The sequence below is a fragment of the Phaseolus vulgaris genome, chromosome 7 (assembly GCF_051622355.1).
Source record: "Phaseolus vulgaris cultivar YP4 chromosome 7, ASM5162235v1, whole genome shotgun sequence".
In the NCBI taxonomy this organism is placed as follows: Eukaryota; Viridiplantae; Streptophyta; class Magnoliopsida; order Fabales; family Fabaceae; genus Phaseolus; species Phaseolus vulgaris.
The window spans coordinates 55,249,268-55,273,769 of NC_143504.1; the positions used below are offsets into that span (position 1 = coordinate 55,249,268).

Here is a 24,502-nt window from a genome sequence, read left to right on the forward strand (position 1 = left end):
TAAGAACATGTACCGAAAAACAAAATCTCAAACACATGTTTTCAGTAACATGCTTTTGGATTTTGGAAAATAAGTTTTGACTTCAAATATTACTAAAAAACGAGAATACAATTTTGAATAAGTTATTCATTCTTCTTCTTAATCAAAACGAAGAACTTTATGCAAATTCAAAAGAAAAATAGGATAAAATTATACCTTTTTTTTTTTTCTTTTTCATTGTCATAAACACACAATTGTGCTTATTATTCATATAACTATCTTAAGTTCTTATTAGAATCTAAGCCCTCCTAAATGATCATTGATAAAATATGTAAATATTTTTGTAATATTTTTAATATTTTATGTAATATTTTCTATTGGACTGGTTAATATATTGAATTAATTAGCTTGATTGTCTTAACCATCTTATAGACTTGAATTATACTAATACATTAGAGTCAATCATTATATCTAAGATTTTGACTTATGAGCAATGCGCGACTACTAAAAAATTCTGACATTCGAAAATCCACTTATAGTTAGTTTGTTTTTTATTGAAAATAATCTTATTGCTTGATCGTGTAAAAATATTTGCATATTCTATTAGTTATCACATTGTTTTTTTTAACAGACTTTGTTCATTTTATTCACTATCTCAGTCTCTTTTATATTATTTTTTTAATGTTTTTTAGTACATAAAAGAACATTAACATTGTGTTTTTTTAGGTATGTGCAATTAGGAGGGAGGGAGGGAGTGGTAAATGCATTTTTTTCATTCTTCACACAAATAAAGAGATTTGCGTTGATTCCGTGTAGGATTCTTACTCTTTATCAAAATACCCTTGTACATGCATTTTATTATAATATACAAAATTAAATATTACATAAATTTATTTAATATTTTCAAAAAATATTTAATTATACTATTAATAACAACATATAATTATAAATAATGAAAATAATAAAATAAAATAATAATATCAACAAACACATATATAGTTATATAAAATAACAAATGTCCATAATAATAAATATTATCTTCATAAATTTTAATATATTTAATAAATTGATTTCAATTTAACACAAAAATATTTTATATTATATTTTTTTAAAATTTTTATTAAAAAATACAAATAATTATGGATATTATATATTAGAAAAATTTAATTAATTCAAACATAAAAAAATATCATAATTCATTATTCAAATATTTGTCAATATCAAAGATAAATTTGTAAACTTACATTTTACATATTTAAAATAATTTATAAATTCTTTTGCAACTATCACATCACTTACGAGTTTTAATAAACCATCATCAAAATTTCACTTTATTACTCCTCAATCTAAACAACCTCATACATCCTCTCTAATACTCACAAATTCATTATTTTTCCTCCCACAAATATCTTTCTCAATCCAAACCCATCTATTTTTAAGTGATTGAAGAAATTTTGTAGCTCTTTTAAGTAATTGAAATTTTTTTGTTAAAGGAATTCTTGTTTTTGAAATAATTTTCAATCAATTTATTCCCTTTCACTCATACACAACCCCTTCATTTCTACACGTTAGTAGCTCGACTACGAAGGTAAGTAAAACTTAACAAAATTTGTGTCCACTAAGATTTATTTAAATAATAAATTATTTTAAATAGCCATAATTTAAAAAGAAAAATCAACACGACAGGAGAAAAGGAAGACACTTCTTGAGACACGGTACGGTCGTGTTCTAAATATCGTTTCGGTTTCCCTCTTTCATTCTTGTTAAAACCCTTCCCTTCGTGTCTGTGGCGGGAACTCACTCTGCTTCCACTCTCTCTCTACCCTTCACAACAATGTACAGGGCAGTTACCAGAAACGTCGCCGTTTTCCTGCCTCGTTGCCGCTCTCTCTCGCACTTCTCTCATTCGCTATTTCCCTTCTTCATTTCATCCCTTCCCTCTCGCTTCCTTCGGTAATCTTTCTCTTTTCTTTTTGTGTTTTTCGTTTCATATTATTTGGCGAATATTCACTTTATCTGTCAAAACATTGTATTATTTACTAATATGTGATTCGGAACGTGTATGAATACATATTATATGTTTATGAACTCACCTTAACACTGTATTCTTTATTCTTTTATCAATACGTATTTAACAATGTGTGTGTGTGGTGGGAACTCGTTTTGGCATTGTGTTTAGATGGAAGTGTGATTGGGTGTGGGAAGACTCTATTAGAAGTGATCAGTGGATTCTTCTGTAAAGATTTATCATTCATGAAATAAAACCGGTGATACATCGCATGACTGCAAAAAAATCTATAGTATTTAGTTCCTGCAGAAACCTTTTTGGTTGAAAATTTACTTTTATACTTCCTTGCTCTCTGTATGAAAATGATTGTAGTTTTAGCCTTAAAAGAAAGATTCTAATGTGATAAATGTTATAAGTTTTCAATGAAATATTGGACTAGTTTGGTTAAGGTTAAAATAAGTGTTTTTGAAATAAGCAATTTGAAAAAGAGAACCCACTTAAGAAGTAGATGTGGCCAGTTTGTTTAAACTTGAAATAAGTATCTTTGAAAAAAGCAATTTTTAAAATATTTACTAATTTAAGAAGCAAATAGAATCTGCTTACTGAAATAAGCACAAAACTGCGTATTTTTAAAAATAAGCAGATCAGACAAACGCTTGACAAAAGCAGAAAGCTATTTATTTTGTTAAATAAGCATTTGTTTTTCAAAAATAAGTACAAACAAACTGACCCCTTCTTAAAAATGTAGAAAAGTGCTTACTTTTTAAATAAACATGTTAGACGAAGACATAACTAAAAGTAGAAATGTGCTTATTTTATTAAAAAGTACACCTTTTTAAAAATAAACTAACCCATTATTATTTTTATTTCTAATTAAGTCTTTTACTAAATTCTAGTTTAGAGACACTGTAAGAATCATAAAGATCTTGCCTGAAATTTTGGTGTTTGAACAACATCTGGTGTGTCATCAAGAGTTATTGATGGTAATAGTTGTTTTGGACCTTGAGTTCATTCTAGCTACATCTTGCTTGCTTGATCTGTTATTGTTCAAAATGTAATCAATTGTATTATTAAATCTGTTTAGAAACTTAGGTAACTCATTCAATATGAAAAATCATGATTATGAAGTTAAGATATTACTGTCATGCGTATTTAAATAGTTTGAATGTGAGTAATTCAGATAAGAAATGCTCTAAGTTTTTTATAAGGCTATGAAAAAAATCACTATATAATTTGCAATCCTAGCTAGGTTGGCACTCATGTTCTATCAATCATTTGCAGCATATCCATGTATTAAAAAAAATAACAAAAATAGAAATCATCAAGTGTGAGACTATACCAAAACCCACTCAAGAAACAAACCTATAATTAGGTAGATTCCATCTATTCCTAGAGTCAAACTTAAAAACAGGAATAAGATCCCACCACCTAGTACATCTATGTGTAACCCTAAAAGAATCAAGTTTATCAACACAATAGTTTCCCTCTCTCCCTATATGTGTGAGACACATGAACTCTCATTCTCTTAAGTTGATATAACATATTCTTCCAACAATTCTTAACACACCAAAATGTTGATTGGAGAAAACTTGCACCATCAACATAGAAGTCGACTTAATATTTGCTTGACATGGTGAAATCCTAATTATGTAAATATCTGTTCTTTTGTGGTATGACATATAAAATGTGAAACTTCTTGATGAACAGAATAAATGGACGTGTCAAGAATGTATCAACTTATATGGATAATAACAGGGTTTCAAGGGGAAGTAGTAGGACCACCAAGAAGCCAAAAGTACCAAATAATGTTTTAGATGACAAAGATCTTCCTCACATATCGTGGTGGAAGGAGGTAGGTCCATCTACTTTTTTGTATCTAGTTAAAAGCAAAAAGAACTATTCCTGAATTTTGTTGGTTTGTTTATTAAGTCATATTTACAATAAAACTTCATTTTGACTTTTGTTTCCTTTTCAAATTATGGCAGAGGTTGCAAATGTGCAAAAAGTTTTCGACTGTCCAGCTAATTCAAAGGCTTGAATTTTCTAATTTGCTTGGTCTGGATTCCAAATTGAAAAATGGAAGGTGAGCGAGCACTAATGAAATTGAAATTATTACTTTATGCATTTCTTTTAGTTTTTTGTAACCAAAATAATATGAAAACATCAATTGTGGTTTTTTTTTTTAAACATTTGTCCACAAACAAGGTATTCAAAATCGAGATTATGGTTGGGATCGTGAGGGTGTTATTCTGCACTTCTGTTCTAAATAAAAAGTATTTATTTCGCTGTACATAAGTTGCAATGTCATTATGTTGTTCAGATTTAAGTTCACAACTAATGGACGAATGTCATCAAGAATGCAATATATGACTATTTATAATTGATAATCCTTTATTCTTAGCCATTTACATGGGCTATTGTTCCATGAACTTATACATACTTGAACTCCCTTATTATCCTGTTTGGAATGGTGTTATTATGAGAAAGTTGATGGAAGAATCAATCTCCATGTGTAGTGTGAAGGAAGGAACACTCAACTGGGAAATGTTGCAGTTCAAGTCAAAATTTCCACGTCAAGTATTACTCTGCAGAGTAAGTAATAGTTATGCCATTTCTTGAGAGTTTAGCATTGGTGCTCTTATGAATTTGGTTTGAAGGAAGCATGATTATTTATTGGGAATAATGTGTTTTTAGTGCCTATACTTTTGGTTAAACATGGTGTCATCTATGTACCTTTGTGTTGATGGATTTAATCCTCAAATTTATATGCATCTAGTGACCTCTTAATTTTAGAAAACATTATAAATTATAAGAACGGAGGGTTTAAATTGACATGTTTTTAAAGTTTGAGGACTGAGTTTATTGATATGAAAGTATAAAGACCTTGTCCAAGTTTCACTGAAAGTACAAGGACTAAAAATATATTTTCCCTTCCCAATTCTTAATAAAATTCTTGTTTTCTCATTTGTTGGTTCTGTAGCATTCAATTTCTTTCCTCCATGAAGTAAATATTCTGTTTTTACCATGTATTAATTCATATTTTTTCAAATTACTGTTAAGGTAGGGGAATTCTATGAAGCATGGGGAATAGATGCTTGTGTTCTAGTTGAATATGCTGGTTTAAATCCCTGTGGTGGTCTCCAATCAGATAGTGTTCCAAGGGCTGGTTGTCCTGTTGTGGTATTGACATTTTACTATGTTATTTTCTCATGGAATTTAAATATATATGATATTTTTTGCTGAATTTCTTATATATTTAACAATGGCTTTCTTCTTTTATTTGTCATAGAATCTTCGACAGACTTTAGATGATCTGACCCAAAATGGTTATTCAGTGGTGAGTGCAACAATTAAATAGTGTTTCTATAAGTTTTTCACCTTTTAAAATTTTTCATTATTCTGTAATTTACTTTCCATCTTACTAGTTTATGAATACTTGTTGCTAATTAATTTTGGTCTGCGCAGTGCATCATTGAGGAAGTTCAGGGCCCAACTCAAGCTCGATCCAGGAAACGCCGCTTTATATCTGGGTTAGTACAATATTCTCTCTATGCCAGTGGTTTCTCTGTGGATTGGTGTGGTCAATTGATACAGTTTTCTGTGGTTATTTGTGAGGAACATAAACTTTCATTTTGCTAATTATGATAGTAACATATTGGCTGACTTCTAGGACATGCTTGATTGATAATCATGTTCTCCTATTTCAACCAGCAAGATCAGCTCTTTAGGTTTACTCTGATTGGGCATTTGGCCTAGTTGTTTCACTTGTCTCCTGCATATTTTGATCTCAGAAACCTCTATTTACTACAGGGGTTAGGGGCGTAAGTTTATAGAAGCCCAAAATGAAGAAAAAAAAGTGAAACTTGACCCAATGCTGAAAGTTGGCACATAAAAACATGATCCACACAAAGGAAACTCTCTGGTTCAACTGTTTTTACTGTTGGCAGGTGTATGTTTATGTTAGGAATTAATAGACAACTGGATTTTATTTTCTAGAAGATTGAATAATTAATCAGATTATTCTGATTTGATCTTATTTGAAATAATTTGGGACCGAATCAGATAATTCTGATTTGATTTTTTTGGGGTAAAAAACAAAATCTCTTTGATTTGATTTTATCCTTTTTTATTTTATTTTCTTTCTGCATGTATTATCTAATTGTGACAGTCTTGCCTATATATCTAAATCTTTTATTCCTGAATATAATACACAGAAACTATTCCAGAGCTCATGCTCTTCTATAAAAAACTCTCAGAATGTTTTCTTCTAACAGTTGCTCTCTCCTCCAAGCTTACCCATGATTATTTGGACTCTTATAAGGCTGATTCACATGTTTTCACTTGCCAGGTCAACATACTACTTGCTCCACTGGTCACCCTCAACTGTCTAACAACTACTTGACCCTGCCACTTTCCTACATGCATTCTTCTATCTGATCTTATGGCTTTCCCAGTGCAATATTAAATAAAATCTATCATACATGGCCTCATGGTTTTCCTAATGCAATGCAAAACAAACAAACTTGTCCTATCATCTCATGCTCTATATATCCAATCCTAGGGATGACAACTAGGCTGAGATCCCATGTCAGCTATAGATTTAGCCAAAGTAAAAGTTCTCTTTTCTTGAAATGATCACCTGGAAATTTTAATGATTTCAGACTTTTATTTTATTGGCTGTGTTTTGGTTCTTTTAGTTGAAACAGTTCCTGTTGGCATGCTGGTGCATAAAAGTATGAGTGTATTTCCTGATAACCAAATTTACCATTTACATAGTATTTATAGGTTACAAAGATCATGGAATTATATTTCTTCTTTTCCATTAAATTCTTATCTCAAATTAATTTTGTATTTTTAGTGTCATGTCATGTTACTGATTCATGTTTTAACTTCTAGGCATGCTCATCCTGGAAATCCCTATGTATATGGACTTGCTGCAGTTGATCATGATCTTAACTTTCCTGAGCCAATGCCTGTAATAGGTATTGATGTTTTTCTTACCTATTTGTACTAAGTAGAATATTGGTGACCATTTATTTTAAAGTTATCATTCTTCTTGTACAACTTATTTCTTAGGACAGATATTTGTATATAACATAACTTTATTGTTGGTAAGAAATTATTAAGATTAGTCAAGACTTTATAATATATATCTAAATTCTCTTGTGCTCTAATTCTTAGATTGATATTGATTTGATTCAGTTCAATTCGCTTTTCAAATTTCAAATACGAGAGTAGGAAGTTTATATACTCACAGTTTCCTTATCAGGACTCATGTTTAAATTGTTAGTTGGCAAGCTAGGAATTAGTTCCACCTACTGGATTGATGCCAAAGGAATGTTGGGAGATTCTTGGTTATAGCAATTAGCATTTAATGTGATTAACTGTATAGAATGTGAAATGATTGTAATAAACTAATCATATCCTGATATTTTGTATATCACATAACTCTATTGTTGGTAAGAAATTATTAGGATTAGTCTATACTTTAAAATATATATCTGAATTCTCTTGGCCATAATTCTCAGATTGATTTGATCTAGTTCAAATCTCTTTTCAAATTTCAAACACGATAGTAGGAAGTTTATGTACTCACCATTTCCTTGTCAGGACTCGTGTTTAAATTATTAGTTGGCAAGCTAGGAATTTAATACCTACCTACCGAATTGATGCCATAGGATTGTTGGGAGATTCTTGGTTATAGGAATTAGCATTTAAGGTGATTAACTGTATAGAATGTGAAATGATTGTAATAAACTATTTATATCCTGATTGTTTGCAACTGTAGTTTTAGGAGTAATTTCTCCTGTTAGGTCTGTCTTAGATAAGTTCTATTGTTTTTAGAAAATCGGCGAGGACGGTTTCTTTCTGAAACCTTTGTTTAAATCATACTTTAGGTTGCTGAACTAAAGAAACATTTTTAAAGTAGAACTACAGTTACATGCCATGCCCATGTTGCAATTTAGAAGGATTCTCATTTGAACATGCCATTGCAAACGTGGTGGGAACCAATGTCAGAAAAAGTGATTAAGGCTTAACTCAATTCCAAAAAAGTCAGCTTGTAAGGTGAGGTATGCATCCATTTTTATACTTTATTTTAGCTATTTTGGTAGTTGATGTGAGACTAAACGACTATACTTGAGGTTGCAACTAAAGAAAACGGAATCAATACTATAGATAGAGGAGATTTGATATATTCTAATGATAAACATATGATATTGGAAAACTGATAGAACCCAAAATGATTCATGGGCCCAAAAGAATGTTCAAGTTGATCCAGGTTTACATAGGCCTAGAATATGGCGTGTGTACACTAGGAGAAACAGAATTGAAAAGGCTAACAGAGCATGATGAGGTGGCAGAGAGAGAGAGAGAAAGAAAAGGTTGGGTGATAGTTAGTTACGGGATTTGTGGGTGTGTGAGGCGTGTATCCTTATAGGCACAGCCTAGCATGAGAATGGGGAGGGAGAAAGAATATTGCAGTTTTGCAGAATGGAGAATGCTAATTCTCTATAGGAGCATAGCTCTGGACAGTAGCCTCCTACTGTATTTTCCCTTTTTCAGTATCAATAATATACCACGTTTACCTCCTTTCTCTTATTTTCTGTGTTGGTCTGTATCAAACTAGATATACATAAACGTTGCTATACATATAATCTAGATATTCTTTGTTATATAGGATCCGCTCCTTACTTTTATAATTATAATAACATTGAAATGATAAGTTTGAAAGATGTCTTTTTGTTGTAGGAATATCTCATTCTGCGAGGGGCTATTGCATTAACATGGTGCTAGAGACTATGAAAACATACTCTTATGAAGATTGCTTGACAGAGGAAGCAATTGTGACAAAGCTTCGTACTTGTCAATATCATCACTTATTCTTGCATACATCTTTGACGCAGGATTCTTGTGGTTTGTACTTTCTCATTCTGCACTTTTCATTTTATGAAAATATTGAGCCAGATTTTGGTTTACCGGGTGACTTTATATGAAGGACATGTCAAAGATCACATGTTAGATTTGACGTTCCTTGTTGTAACAAGATTTTTTTTAGGTGGATTCTATATTTTCTCCCTGTTTGTTCTAATATTTATTTGATGTATATAAATAAAAATAAAATTGTGACCATTATTATCATGTTCTTATCAGAAAATGGTGTTTATGTGAAAGAGTATATAGAGATCATTTAGATATTAATTAGAGGTGTCTACCAGTGTTACATTTAACCCAAGTATTGATTGGAGATCTCCACTTTTCTGAGTAACTTTGATAGTAGATAAGATATAGATATTTTTTGTTTTCCACATCTTTGTTATGCATACTGTTTAACTAGGCACCAGCAAATGGGGAGAATTCGGTGAGGGGGGTCTCTTATGGGGAGAATGTAGTTCTAGACATTTTGAATGGTTTGATGGCAGCCCTCTCTCTGATCTCTTGGTCAAGGTATTTAAACAAATGATATATAATTTTTGCATTTTATTTTTTTAAATGAATTGTACACAAATGAGTCATTTAATATTACATTTGTTTTTCCCTTCTAAACATAGGTAAAGGAGCTTTATGGTCTTGATGATGAGGTTACTTTTCGAAACACAACCGTATCTTCGAGACATAGGGCTCGACCTTTAACCCTTGGAACATCTACTCAAATTGGTTTGTATATTAATAATGATGGATGGTCAATTGTCCACATGTTATTTTCTTTTTCCTAAATCAGTGCCTCTTGCATTTATAGGTGCCATTCATACGGAAGGAATACCTTCTTTGTTAAAGGTCTTACTTTCACCAAGTTGCAATGGATTACCGGTTCTGTAAGTAACAGATTCTTTTTTTCTTTTTGCTTGTATTTTGCTTAAAGTTAGTTGACGATTTTGACCCACTTTCCTTTCAACATTTCATATTTATAACTTATTTACCCTTTTCATTTTATAAAAAAACTAGTTCTATCCTTTTCTTTATTTATTTTTTAAATCAAAGGAAAGAAGGCTATAACATCAGTGTACAAGTTGCTAACCCACAACTAAGTTAGCTCTACAACTTGTATCAATCACATGCAACTTTCTTAGAATAATTTATTAAAGGGAATGGAATGCAAAAATGGGGAGCAAAACCAAAACCAGCAAGAGAAACAAAAGTGTGGAAGACCATACCTATCTCAACCAAAGTTAGAAACAATAAAAGTAGGTACACTATCCCACCAAGAAAAAACAGATGATCTCAAATCATAAGCTGCTAAACCATCATCGCACCTATTTTCCTCCCTGGAAATATGAGAAAATCTGAAATGTTTATTTTTTATGGACTTAAAATATTTAGCCATGTATTACATATTGTAGGAATAACTTGCTCTTGAAGGGGTGGGGGTTGAATAGAGCCTTGGAATCTTTTCATAATAGATATGACAAATTTCTAGCAGATTGTCTATCAAATCAAGATAAAGCATGCAAGCAAAACAAAACAACTAGCAAGAGTAGGAGAGAAAAACACACAAGAATTTATCTTGGTCCACCTTAAGCCAACTTCTTGACAAATTCCACTAATCAAGACACCTTGACCTTGATTACACTGAGTACACCAACCTCTCCAAGTTAAGAGTACACCACCTCTTCGGGTTATCCTTCTCAATCTCTCCTACGACTGAGAAAGGAACAAGGAAAACACTCTTAGAGAGAGCACCAGTAAAGCTCATAACGATATATATATTCACACAGTGAAGGAATTTACAATGGTTTTCACTCAACCCAAAGACAGATGCTCAATTGCTAATAGAACTATAAGACTCCATGCAACTATTTCTCTCGTGTATATCTTCGAGTATTGGTATTTTTTTTTGTTCTTCATCCTTGATCTTTTATATAACTTCTTTAGATGAGACCGTAGAAGATTTGATCAGGAAGGCTTTATCTTCTATAAAGCTCTTTTAAGGTAGACTCTTAATATGGAAGGTCTTGATCTGTCCTTAAAAGCTTTTCTTCAGATAATCTTGTAAACACAGATAATCGCGCAAGCATTGTATATGAAGAAAGGAATCAAGATATTTGTTTAATTTCTTTCCAAAAACATTTTCATTATGACTGTTTTCACATTGAGTTGTTTCCTCAGATGGATAATCTAGCCGTTTGAAGATTACTTTGTTTGCTTGATTGATACTAGAAAATATATGTTTTGATTTCGGCTTATTCAATTGAACAGTCAATGAATAAACAGATTAAAACAAGTATTAATACTACATAATATAAACTGCAACAAAGAGAGACTGTATAGTCTACTATGATCTTGTAACTGTGTTTGTGTGAAACAAATGTTAGCATGATCATAAGGATATAAAATACTTATAGGTTTTGTTATCATCAAAACTTGAACACTTGCAAGTCTATTGATAGATCGTCTAGTGGGGTGCAGACCATCTAGGTCTCAACACATAACTTCCGAGGTACCAAAGAACTATCATAATAAGATTTCATATTAAGCAAAACATCTGTCTCAATCCAAAGAGCTCTCCACCCTTTTTGAATAGTAATCTCAATGGCATGTATAACTCCCATCAGCTCTGCTTCAACGGCTGACAGTACATGTAAAATTGTTGAAAAACAGCCCATAAATTCTGCCTTTTGAATTTCTAAAGATAGCACCACACGCTCATTTTTATGTCCATGGTCAAATTATGTTCCATCTGTATTGCATTTTATCAATCCTGTTTCAAGGGGAGTTCAATCCACTTGAATAATATTATTTTATTTTCTTGTCTGCAAATAACCAAAAATGCCATAATAATTTTTGAATTTTGCAATAGTAATGCATGACTTGTTGCCAAAGAACCAGAAAGATTCACGATAGTTAAAATTCTGTTCTAGTCTGCTGTCCCTCAAACTTGGTGAAAATTACTGTCTCATTTTTCATAATTGTTTGTTTTAGTTAAAAACAAGCTCTATGCTTTTGGTTATTAGTTCTTTATTATGGACAACCGCTAAAATTTTCTTTTTTCTTGTTGATGCATTTTGCATTTGCAAGATGGTTTGTTTGCTTACTTGTTTTATTTTTCCATTTAGTTTGCAACCAAAAGTTTCTATGTTTCCCTTGACTCTGGAAAGAAGTGTAGAAATGAAAAAAATGTTGAGAGGGACTGGTGCAAGGATGAAGTTAGCTTTGTTATAAGATGTGGGTATATTGTCTCGTTGTGTATTTTGTTTATGTATTCTAGTTTTGAACCATTTAATTGTGTAATTCATTGACTCAACTGTATTAAAATTTTCAGTTTAAGTTGTTTATTTTTCATTTTTGCCTTTTATTTTTTAATAATTAATGTTGCTCAAAGTAGTTCCTAGCAATTAATTCTAGAATCTAGATTAGATGCCTAATTTCTTTCATTGTGCTTTGCAGGTATATAAGGAATCTTCTCTTGAATCCTCCTTCTTATGAGATCGCATCCAAAATTCAGGGTATTTTTTAATAGTTTGACTTGAAAAGGATTTGGAGAGAGAGAACTCTATCCCTAGAGGAATGTTTTCAAAGATATATAGTATCTTAAAGTACTACACTTGTAATGTTTAGAATATCTTTTAACTCAACAAAATGTTTTCTCCCGCCCAACACTTCCTCTGAAGCTAATGAACGAATATCTATCATTCCCAACTTGCATGTGAGATCATGAAATCATTTTGTGGGAAGACCCTTTGTAACTAGATCTGCTAAATCAAGTCTAGATGGGACGTGAACGACGGTGATAAGGCCACTATCTAGTTTTTCTTTAGTGAAGTGTTGATCTATCTCTACGTACTTGGGCGTGGAACTGAATTATGATCAATGCTAGTAGTTGATTTATTATCACAATAGAGTCATAGGCCTTTTTGCATTCCACTTTATCACAACCCATGTGCCATCGCTTAGAATTCAACCTCTATACTAGACCTTACAATTACATTTCTTTTTTAGTTCTCCAAGTCAAGTTTCCATCCAAAAATATGAAATATCCTAAGGTGAACCTCTTATATGTAATAGACCTTGCACATCTCATTCCTCTTGAACAACATTCTCCTTCTTGGACTTGTTTTCAAATATTGAAGGATTAAGTTCACAGTCTGTAATTGTCACTCCTTTGGATCATGCATGAATTGACTAATTATACTCACTACATAAGGTATGTTAGGTTTAGTGTGGGCTAAGTAAATGAGCTTCCTCACAAGTTTTTGATATTGACCCATATTCACTATAGAACTACCTTCATCAACCCCAATTCTATGGTTTTGTTATATGAGAACTCCATTGGTATTGCAATTTGTCTAAATATAGAATAAATATCCTTTGACACCTCTATTCAATAATTACATTCACTTGACATTTGCTTTTGTCAAAAAAATATTATATTTAATATTATAATAATTTTTTGAGATGTAAATTGAATGTAGAAATGAGGGAAGAGTGTCAAAGTATCACTTCTCATAAGGATATCATGTGGATAAATCCTTGTCTGTTTGAGCACAACCAAGGAAGATATTATATATAGATTGTACAAATATATTACAAGGAGATGGGCCTATATTGAAAATACATTTAACACAATCAATCCTACCTGTTACTTTGAGAAGATAAAAACATACTTTCTTTGGGAGATAAAGATGCCTTTCTTAGAGTAAGCAACTTCTATCCCAAGGAAGTGCTTTAATTTTCCTAGATCATTCATCTTGAGCTAAGCAAAAAGCTTTTCTTTCAAGATTTGTTTCTCTTGTTCATCATCTCCTATAACAATCATGTCATCCATATAGACCAAGAGTAGAGTAAGTTTCCCTTCTAAGGAATGCTCGATGAACAGGGTATGGTCACCTTGACTTTGTCGGTAACCTAAGGAGATCATAACCTAAGTGAGTCTACCAAATTAAGCATAGAGTGACTGGTTGAGTCCATATAATGCTTTTCTCAATCTGCACCCTTTATTCTCCTCTTCAATAGACCTAAATACTAGAGGAATCTCCATGTAGACTTCTTCCTCTAGTTGTCCTTGCAAGAAAACATTTTACATATCAAATTGTTGCAACTTCCAATCAAAATAAGCAGGTAATGAGAGAAGAGAATGATTCTTACAGTATTAATATTTGTTACTGGAGCGATTGTCTCATAATCAAATTGTTGCTCTTTGATATTTGATACCCACTTTTGGTCATATCTTAACTATATTACAATAGAGAGTAATATGCTTGTGCAAAAAAGGTTTGCTATACTACTCTATCACTTTCAATCTTTCTGTTGCAATGCAAAATATTCTCAATTATGTACTACACATAAATATTACTATTATTACAATGCCATTTTAGACCTAATTTTGTACATATTTAATTCTCTTTTTTTCACAGAAACATGCAAACTTATGAGCAGTTTAACGTGCTCAATTCCAGAATTTACGTGTGTTTCTTCAGCAAAGGTTATTATGTTGTTTTTATCCTCTATACTGTTAAGTAGTTTTTCTTCTGTCAAACAGATAATAAAAATTAGTTGTACTATGTTTGCAACCTTCAAATGATGAATTGCAAAGTTAAAGGTGCTCATAATGATTACTAATAGAATTTGTATGTAAAAGATAGAGAGAAAGTATAAGAGAAAGAGACTGAATATTATTTCATTCATAACTGTCTGAGTACAGTGAAAGAAAGCCAATATATAGACTTAAGAATAAAGTCCATGTACAGTTCAAACAGAACAAGACCCATACATGGCCCAAACAGAAACAGAAACAGAAACAGAAACAACAGAAAGCAAAAAACAGCCAAACATTCTTTTGAAAACAGTCAACCGAATGTTTGCATTATACAATACTAATACCCCGCCTCAAAATCAAGGTGAGGGATTTCTAAGAACAAAATCCTACACATCGAGTTTGCACCTAAGAAGCTGAAAACCAGTAGGAGAAAGAGGCTTAGTAAGAACATCAACCCACTAATCCAAACTAGGAACATGATAACTAGCAAGTTGTTTGGACAACACTTGGTCCCAAACACAAAAAACATCAATTTCCATATGCTTGGTTCTGAAATGAAAAACTGGATTACAAGCTATGGCAACAACACTCTGACTGTCGCACAACATAATACGAGTAGAGAAAGAAATGAATAGTTCCTTCAATAGAGCTTGAATCCATAAAATTTCAGCAGAAGACTGTGCTAGACATTTTGTCCTCATCAACACTTTGTTTGAGCCATGTTGAAGACATTAAATCGGCACTTCAATATAGTATCTAATTCGTGTTGCACGAGTGTCATTTGTGTACCGGTGTTAGATACGTGTCAGACACTAAAACACACCATTGAAGAAGTGTGTTTGAACTTTATATTGTTAATGGAAATTTAGAAGGAAAACAAGTTCCAACAAAAAATGTTGTCTGTGAAGACTCTTTCATATGATGGTTGATACTTGTTTTGTTTTTATTTAACAAGATATTTGATTTGACATTTTTCATTTCTAATTAAATGATGTAAAAATTCCTTTTTTCCATTTTGGTTTTCGGTACTATGTTTTGGTTATTAAGATTTATAGCACTAAAGAGAATCGTCTGTTTAGTTCTAATTTGTACATCTATGAGAATATTATTTTCAATATTTTAGGTTATCTCGTGTTCTTTCCTTTTTAATTTTCTATTAAGAGGAGAATAGAATAGTCTCGAGTTTTAGTCCTAGATTAGTGTGCGGCTATTGTCCTAATCTTTATTTACATCTCTTACATATAATCAATATGTAAAGTGGGAAAAAAAGTTTCTGGACTATATTTTCAATATCTTTTATATTTAGAAATTTAGGCACTTATTATTTTAACCATTCTGCATATGTATTTTTTTGTCTGATTGTTCTCTGTATTTGTGCAGCTTGTAAAGCTACTTGAGTGGAGGGAGGTCAACCATATGGAATTTTGTAGAATAAAGAATGTGCTTGATGAGATTTTGCATATGTACAAAACCTCTGAGCTCAATGAAATATTGAAAAATTTAATTGATCCAACATGGGCGACAACTGGGTTAGACATCGACTTTGAAACACTGGTGAGGGCCAAAAGTTTTTGTTTTTCACTTTGTTTAGATGAAAATGAGTGATAGTTTCACTTCTCAAAACATATCAACTATAAGATCACTTATAAATAGAAAATTCTTTATCTCTATAAAAAGGAGTGCTTGTAATTGTGTAAGTTGTATGCATGTGAGTGATTTTGAATGAAAGGGATATAGCAATAAGGACCTATATTATTAATCACTAATAATGAGAAACATTTGTTAAAAAAATTTCCCTATTTGATGTAATAAAATCATATCATATTTTCATATTTAATGTAATCAAATTATATCATTAACATCCTTCGTGAAACAGAAGCATGGGTATCATGAGTCAAGCCTGTTAAAAATGTCATCAATTGACGACCCCTTGAGAGACCTAGTGAACATGTCATCCAATTGGTTGTTAGAGCTAACAAATTTAATGATGGCAAAGTTTTATACATTGATTTGGTGTAGGTGTGTGAAGATATATATTGAGGAACTAGTGGACAAGCTTATTGTGCTGATTAGATGTAGGCGTTTGAAGATTATGTGTCAAGGAACTAGCCACACATGACAGTGGTTTGTTGTAAGTCAAAGAACGTAGTAGTTTCCAAAGAAAGTAAGTTCCAATCACGGGTAAATAAGGCATGAACTTGGAAATGGAGGTAGTAGAAAAGAATAGTACTTGGGCATTGGGTACTTCAATAAATGGAAAAAAACTAGTAGGATGCAAATGGGTACATACTATAAAATAGAAGGTTGACAGATCCATTAAAAGGTATAAGGAAAGATTAGTAGCCAAGGGATTCACTTAAACTTTTGGAGTGGATTGCTTGGAAACTTGTGCTCTAGTTGCAAAAATGAATACAGTCAAGGGCATATTATCTCTAGTGGCTAATTATGGTTGGAACTTGCAACCATTTGATGTAAAAAATGTCTTCCTTCATTGAGAACATTAAGAGGAGATTTACGTGGATATGGTGGGAAATCTGCTGTCAATATTGTTTGCAAGCTGAAACAGCATTGCATGGACTAAAACTATCACCCCGATCATGGTTTGGAAGGTTTGTTAAACACACTGAGTTAGGGAGAGTAATATGGTTACTAGTGTATGTGGAGGATATTATAGTGATGGTCATGATGAAGAGGGGCTACAACTAATTAAGCCAAACATCTAGACAAGGAAGTTGAAATCAAGACATTGGGAAAATTGAAGTATATTTTTGGGATTGAAGTAGTCCATTCTAAAAAGGTTATTTTCATATCTCATCCCAACAGAAATACATTACTGATTTGCTGAAGGAGATTCACCTACAAGCTGCAGTAAGAATTGTGCAATATCTGAAAGGATCTCTAGGCAAGGGAATTTTGTTTAAACTAAATCAGAACATAAATCTCGAAGTGTATACAAATGTTGATTAATTGTGGATAGAAGGTCAACTACTAGATATTATACTTTCCTTGGTGGGAATCTTGTAACTTGTAAGTAAAAAACAAAATGTGGTTGCAAGATCCAGTGCTGAAGCAGAATTCAGAGCTGATACAAGCGATCTGTGAACTACTATAGTTGAAGATAATCTTGGAAGACTTGAGAATGAAGCAGGATGAACCAATGAGACTTTACTGTAATAACAAATCTGCTATTAGCATAGCCCATGATCCGTGCTACATGATAGAACTAAACATATTGAAGTTGACCTGGATTTTATCGAAGAAAAATTAGACAGCAGTCAAATCTGCATTCCATGTCTCCTCACAAGAAACCTTAGCACTCTTTTTTGGAGATTTATTGTAGGTCAGGTGTGATCCCCACACTCCTTTTTTTTTTTTTTAGTTTTTCTCCTTTTTATGATATTCTGAGGAGCTGCATATAGTTGATGTTTTTTGTGATGCCAATATTGGGATGGCAAACAAAATAGTGATTGATACCTTAGCGCTCTCAGTTTTATTAAAAAAACACCAGCTTCCTAGCTGCTAACCAATTATGGATATAAAAGTTTGATTTAAGCAGATCTCTTTTGTATTTCTTTTATTTATTTTCATGCTATTTGGGTATGCTGCAAATGATTGAAATAACATAGGGTGCCAATCTAGTGTAGATAATATGTTATATGGTGATTCTTTTTGCCGATTATATATATATATATATATATATATATATATATATATATATATATAAATTAGAATGTATAGGCTTGGGCACTGGTCTCTTAAAGATATTCACAAGCTAATTTGCTGCTAATTTTACAGACCCTAATTATTATTTTTTCTGTACAACTTGTAGCTATTCTCCTTGGAATTTTTTATATATTTGTAGTTATTTTGTTTCCAGGTTTCTGGATGTGAAGTTGCATCTAGTAAGATCAGTGAAATAATCTCTCTGGATGGTGGGAATGATCAGAAAATCAACTCTTTATCTATTATTCCTTATGAATTTTTTGAAGATACGGAGTCTAAATGGAAAGGTCGAATAAAAAGAGTCCATATAGATGAGGTGTTTACAGCAGTGCAAAAAGCAGCTGAGGTCTTGCACATAGCTGTAAGTCTATGTAACGCAACCTTGTCCATACATGTTTGCATGTTTAGAGTCTTGTTTATGTGACATTAATATTGTCGCAATCTTATTGCAGGTCACTGAAGATTTTGTTCCTGTTGTTTCTAGAGTAAAGGCTACTATAGCCCCACTTGGAGGTCCTAGGGGAGAAATTTCTTATGCTCGTGAGCATGAGGCAGTTTGGTTCAGAGGCAAACGCTTTACGCCGAGTTTGTGGTCTGGTAGCCCTGGGGAGGAACAAATTAAACAGCTTAGGCATGCTTTAGATTCTAAAGGTAAAAGGGTAGGGGAGGAATGGTTTACTACACCGAAGGTTGAGGCTGCATTAACAAGGTATTCTTTTTTAATATGTACTTGTATCTTATTCTTATTGTATTTTGTCAAACGCCTGTCATTCTTTTTCTTAATTATATATGTTGAGAAGTTTATTTGTTTTAGGTACCATGAAGCAAATGCCAAGGCAACAGAACGAGTTTTGGAAATTTTAAGGGAACTCGCTACTGAATTGCATTACAGTATAAACATTCTTGTCTTTTCATCCACGTTGCTTGTTATTACCAAAGCTTTATTCGCTCATGCAAGGTTTGTAAACATTTGTAGTTGCTTCTGCTTTATTTTTTTGGATAAAATACAATGGTATTTTTCCTTGTGGTGCATTGATTTTTTAAGTAGGTTTTTATTATATCTGTTTAAGCTACAACTATCTGTCTTCAATTTGTTGATTAAATTTAGTTTCATTAGAAAATATTTAATGGGCATTTGTCTCCCGGGGCACAAACAATAGTTTTATGATTGACTTGAAGTCATTGGAAAACCTGAAACAGTATAATGAAATGGTGTATTGCATTACATGATTTTGTTCAATGTTTATACAGATGGACAACAAAATCAGTTCCTAAAGTTTAGTGGTCAAGACAAGTTATGTAAGGAAAGTAGGTGAGAATCAAAGAGTCCAACCAAAGACTGAATATCTAATCTGAATAATATCTCAACAAAAACTAAAATATTTATTTGTCATATGATAAAACTTTCAAGTAAGAGCAGTTTTTTCAAGTACGAGCAGTAGTTAAACAAATATTTAGGAATGGGAAGGTAGCATGAAAGTTTTTGCTATCAATCTCATAGTGTATATTGTTAGGAAGTCCCACATCATCTGATTCAATTCTTGGAGTACGACTCATTGTATCAGAGGCTATAACTATTTTTAGTAACCATCTGTGATGGTAGACTTGCCTTGTTAGGAGGTGTATGTTGGGAAGTCCCACATGCCTCAATTCTTGGAATACAGCTTATATATTTGTTGTGCATCTTCACTTTAATGCCAATAGGTTTAAGGATGAAATCTGATATGGTATCATAGACTATAGCTTATCTTGATAATTGCATATTGTGGTTGGCTCACCTGGTTTGGCAGACATATGGGGAAGAGGAGTATTGGGAAGTCCCACATTGCCTATCTCAATTCTTGAAGTGCAGCTTATATATCTGTTGAGCAACTTTGTTTTATGCCAATCGATATTAAGATAAAATCTGACATATATCCTTGCTAGTCTTGGGTTGTTTATGGAAATGGTGCATTAGTGGTGAGGTTTATTGAAACTATTATCTATTTATTTGAATATATAAAACATACCTGAAAATAGTCATTCTCTGGTTTTCAGAATCTTGAGGAATTTACTGTTTTGAAATTTGCTTTTGTAAAATGTAACCTATCAATGTTTTATCTTACTAAAATGATGAAATTATTTATTCATTGATGCCTTTCAGTGAAGGGAGAAGAAGGAGATGGGTTTTTCCAACACTTGCAGAATCGAATGGGTTTGAGGTAGTATGTAACAACTTGATAGTGCTTTTATTTTTATTTGTGGATAATGTTTATGTTTGCAGAGAATACACTTATGGATTATTCTCTGTATAGTGTCTTGTAAATGGGTTGTATCTTGGTCAGATAGTTACAGCTGTTAGGCAGCTACAATAACTGCATTGATTAGGCAGTTAAAACGGCTGTCATTGTTACACAATTACAACTATCTCTCAGTCCTTAAAGGCAATTTTTTTTTTCTGAACTTACATGTATAAATGTGTTTTACGCTTTCACCTAATGGCCAGTTACTTTTTATTCATAACTTGTTTGGGTTTGTCAGGTGATGGCTACATGTTAAATTGTTATTGCAGGATGTGAAATCTTCGGACAAAATCCATGGGATGAAGATAGTTGGTTTAGCACCTTATTGGTTCCACATAGCAGAAGGTATTGTGCGTAATGATGTTGATATGCAATCATTATTTCTTTTGACAGGACCAAATGGTGGTGGGAAATCAAGTTTACTTCGTTCAATTTGTGCTGCCGCATTACTTGGTATATGTGGGCTCATGGTTCCTGCAGAATCTGCCGTGATTCCTTATTTTGACTCCATCACGCTTCATATGAAGTCGTATGATAGTCCAGCTGATAAAAAGAGTTCCTTTCAGGTTTGCTATTGACTCATGCTTTTGTCTGATGTTCATCCATAGTAAAATATTACATAATTTTGATTACACCGAAACACAACACCAGAGAGTGTTCAAATATGGATGGAAAAAAAGAATGAGGTCATGACCCGAATGGAAATATCACTAACTCCATCAATATTCACAGCTGAAGTTCCTTTCGAAACGAACTTAGTAACCAACATTTGAAAATGGATTATTCTATGACTTCCAAGGATGTTGGTTTTTACTTTCTACAATGCTTTTTTACTGTGTAGTATTAACGCATTAGTTACCACTTTCATAAACACAATAGTAATGTGTTGTTTACTAGATAAAGTAGTGTATGCTAGAAAACAAGAATATGATTGTCATATGGCCAGTAGCTACAAAGTCACAGTCTAAAGATCCTCATGCATAGTATTAGAGTCATTAAAGTCATTGCTTACGGAAAGAGTCAGTAAAGGTTTTCAAATGCCGAAGTTCAGAATGCCAAGACCAAGAAGTAAAGGAATAGCGACAGTAGTACCAATGGAATTCAAAATAACAATGGAATTGAACTACAGAATTGCGACATAAATGTTTCACTTATTATAACCAAATTGATTCACATAAGCTATGAATTTTAAAACCTTGCTCTGAATATGAAATGATGGACCCCAAATGTTTGTAAGAGGGATGTTCCACTATATGGCACCTCCCTTGCAATCCACAAAATCCAATGTAATAAAAGTTTTGAATCAAAGGAATAAAACCATTGTAAGATCATAACCATAGAGTATGAATCTCCTCTTAGTTTGGTAGTCATGAACGTAGCTCAAGAATGGGTATGAAACCCATATTCAATCAAGTTTGAGTCATAGATTCAATTATAAGACTAGTTGCCTGTTGCTTTATGGAATTATCAAGCTGGGGAATTCACATAAGTATCCATAAAGTTAAATACTCATGATTACCTTGAACATCTCATCCATCTTTGTATTTGTTTCAGGTGGAAATGTCAGAACTTAGATCCATCATTGGCGGAACCACCAAAAGGAGCCTTGTACTTGTTGATGAAATTTGCCGAGGAACAGAAACTGCAAAAGGGACTTGTATTGCTGGTAGTATCATTGAAACTCTAGAAAGAATTGGTTGTCTGGGTGTTGTGTCCACTCACTTGCATGGAATATTTACTTTGCCCCTCAACATCAAAAGCACTGTGCACAAAGCAATGGGCACAACGTGCATTGATGGACAAATACTTCCTACATGGAAGCTGACAGATGGAGTCTGTAAAGAAAGTCTTGCTTTTGAAACTGCCATTAGGGAAGGAATTCCTGAGCCTATTATAAGAAGAGCTGAATGTCTTTATAAGTCAGTTTATGCAGAGGAAAATTTCCCAAATGAAGAGAAGTTTTCTACTTGCAACAATTTGAATAATTTGAATACAACAAGTCTTTATTCTAAAGGGTTCTTATCAGGAGCTAATCAAATGGAAGGTTTTCGCCAGGAAGTTGAAAGAGCTATTACTGTGATATGCCAGGATTATATAATGGAACGGAAAAACAAAAAGATTGCATTGGAGCTTCCTGAGATAAAATGTCTCCTAATCGGTAAGAGGGAGCAGCCACCTCCATCTGTTGTAGGTTCTTCAAGCGTCTATGTGATTTTCACGCCAGATAAGAAACTCTACGTAGGAGAGGTAACTACCAACTTTAGTATACTATCATAATTTGAAGAACTTTTTTCCTTATTTATTTTGTTTCTTCCTTTTATCATTGAGCAATACTACAACACCAGAAAATAACTTAACACCATATAGACAAAATTGAGCTATATATATGAAGTTGGTTGTTGAAGAAAACAAACAGGATGAGATCCCTAATAACACCAACTCATTTTGATCTATTTCTATTATTAATTTTAACTATCTAGCATTTTTCTTTCTTTCTATTTACAATGGAGTAGTCTGGGCTATTGTTCTGAATACTTAGCCAAAAAGCAGTATTTAATTGATAGCTCATAGCTGAACCTGGCTGTGTGAATTAGCCTCATATGGTTAGGTTGGATGAATCTGATTCTCTTCTGAAAAGGGTGTCTCACATGAACTATCATCTGAAAAGACAGAATAACTTATAAAAATTCTATAATCGGAGTACTTATTGTGTTTATCCTCTTCATGGTATATCCAAATATCATAAATGATGACTTTTAGCACAATAGTAAAAACTTGTAATTTATTGGTTTTGTTTGCATGGTATCATGTCAATTAGTTGATATTTTGCTGCAATGAAATGTAACAGACGGATGATCTAGAGGGCCGGGTTCGAAGACATAGATTGAAAGAAGGTATGGATGAAGCATCATTTCTTTATTTTCTTGTTCCGGGAAAAAGCTTGGCATGCCAATTTGAATCTCTGCTCATCAACCAGCTTTCTAGTCAAGGCTTCCAACTGAGCAACATGGCTGATGGTAAACATAGGAATTTTGGCACTTCCAACCTCTATGCATAAGTTCATACACATTGATAATATCTAATTCAATTTTTCTGCCACTTTTATATGGCAAAATGACTTTAATCATCTTAGTGCATGTACGTGTGTGCACATAATGTCTGCAGCATTTTTGTTAGAATTAGTGGCTGTGGCTGTATTAATGTATTTTGTTAATTATCTTACAAGTACACAATGGTCTCTCTGTATATATATGTCTGTCTCTATTAGGTAACAAAAAACTTATTTTCATTGTTCTTTTTAGTTTTCTTTTTTCATTTCATTTTAAAAATTCTTCTTTTACTACATCTTTTTTTTGTTTTTTTTTAATTGTTTGACTCATCAATATTTATCAGGTTTATTTAGATTCTCGGGTACTTTTTCATCACAACCTTAACTATTCAATTTTTTTTGTTTCTCAAACATATTTGATCTTCCTGCTCTTTAATATTTTAGTTTTTATGGCGTGTCATGACTATTAATTTTATGTGTTTAATTGAATGATTATTTTTTGGTATTATACTTTAATATTTATATAATTATAATTTTTTAAGAAAATTTGACATTGAGAAAAAGAAAATGTGTTTTTTTTTATATTAAATTTTTAATAGTATTAACAAACAAATTTTAGTATAATATTGTAACATTCTCATGAAATATTTTAATATTTTAATTCATATTTAAAATTTGTTTATTATGTAAAAAAATGATAAAATTTTGTTTTAATAGTTTTCTAATTAAGTACCTAAAGATCTAAAATTTTGACTAGAAAGAAGGCAATCTTATGTAAAAATATATGGATGAAAAATGTATTCAATCTATTAAAAAAAATGGTTACTTGACACAGATACATGCTAGTTTGTATTGGGTATGAAAAACTACTTTGATATATTATTCATGAGCATTATCTTATCAAGGACTCAATCCCTACATTTTATTGAAGATTATATAAATGTAGAAGCCTTAAATATGTTTTTTATCTTTAAATATTATTATATTTT

The 24,502-nt window shown here is 32.2% G+C and overlaps 1 protein-coding gene across 7 annotated transcripts; it reads left to right on the forward strand.

The window, feature by feature from the left end:
• The first annotated feature begins 1,667 nt into the window (after positions 1–1,667).
• Positions 1,668–23,779, forward strand: MSH1 (MUTL protein homolog 1). Of its 7 annotated transcripts, none has more exons than XM_068637673.2 (22): positions 1,668–1,932; positions 3,695–3,839; positions 3,973–4,070; positions 4,504–4,579; positions 5,048–5,167; positions 5,277–5,324; positions 5,453–5,517; positions 6,884–6,969; positions 8,738–8,902; positions 9,324–9,433; positions 9,538–9,643; positions 9,726–9,801; positions 12,371–12,429; positions 14,338–14,405; positions 15,840–16,013; positions 18,337–18,543; positions 18,635–18,891; positions 18,997–19,140; positions 20,326–20,383; positions 20,734–21,030; positions 22,019–22,711; positions 23,313–23,779. In XM_068637673.2, exons 1-22 carry the CDS (start codon positions 1,814–1,816, stop codon positions 23,520–23,522), a joined length of 3,381 nt encoding a protein of 1,126 aa, XP_068493774.1. In that variant the 5' UTR covers positions 1,668–1,813; the 3' UTR covers positions 23,523–23,779. The 7 variants fall into 7 exon arrangements, 6 of the variants coding, with proteins under 6 accessions (XP_068493774.1, XP_090161222.1, XP_090161221.1 ...); XR_016523336.1 differs by having other exon boundaries at positions 1,673–1,932; positions 20,858–21,030; XM_090305095.1 differs by having other exon boundaries at positions 1,746–1,932; positions 5,052–5,167.
• The last annotated feature ends 723 nt before the right edge of the window (positions 23,780–24,502 follow it).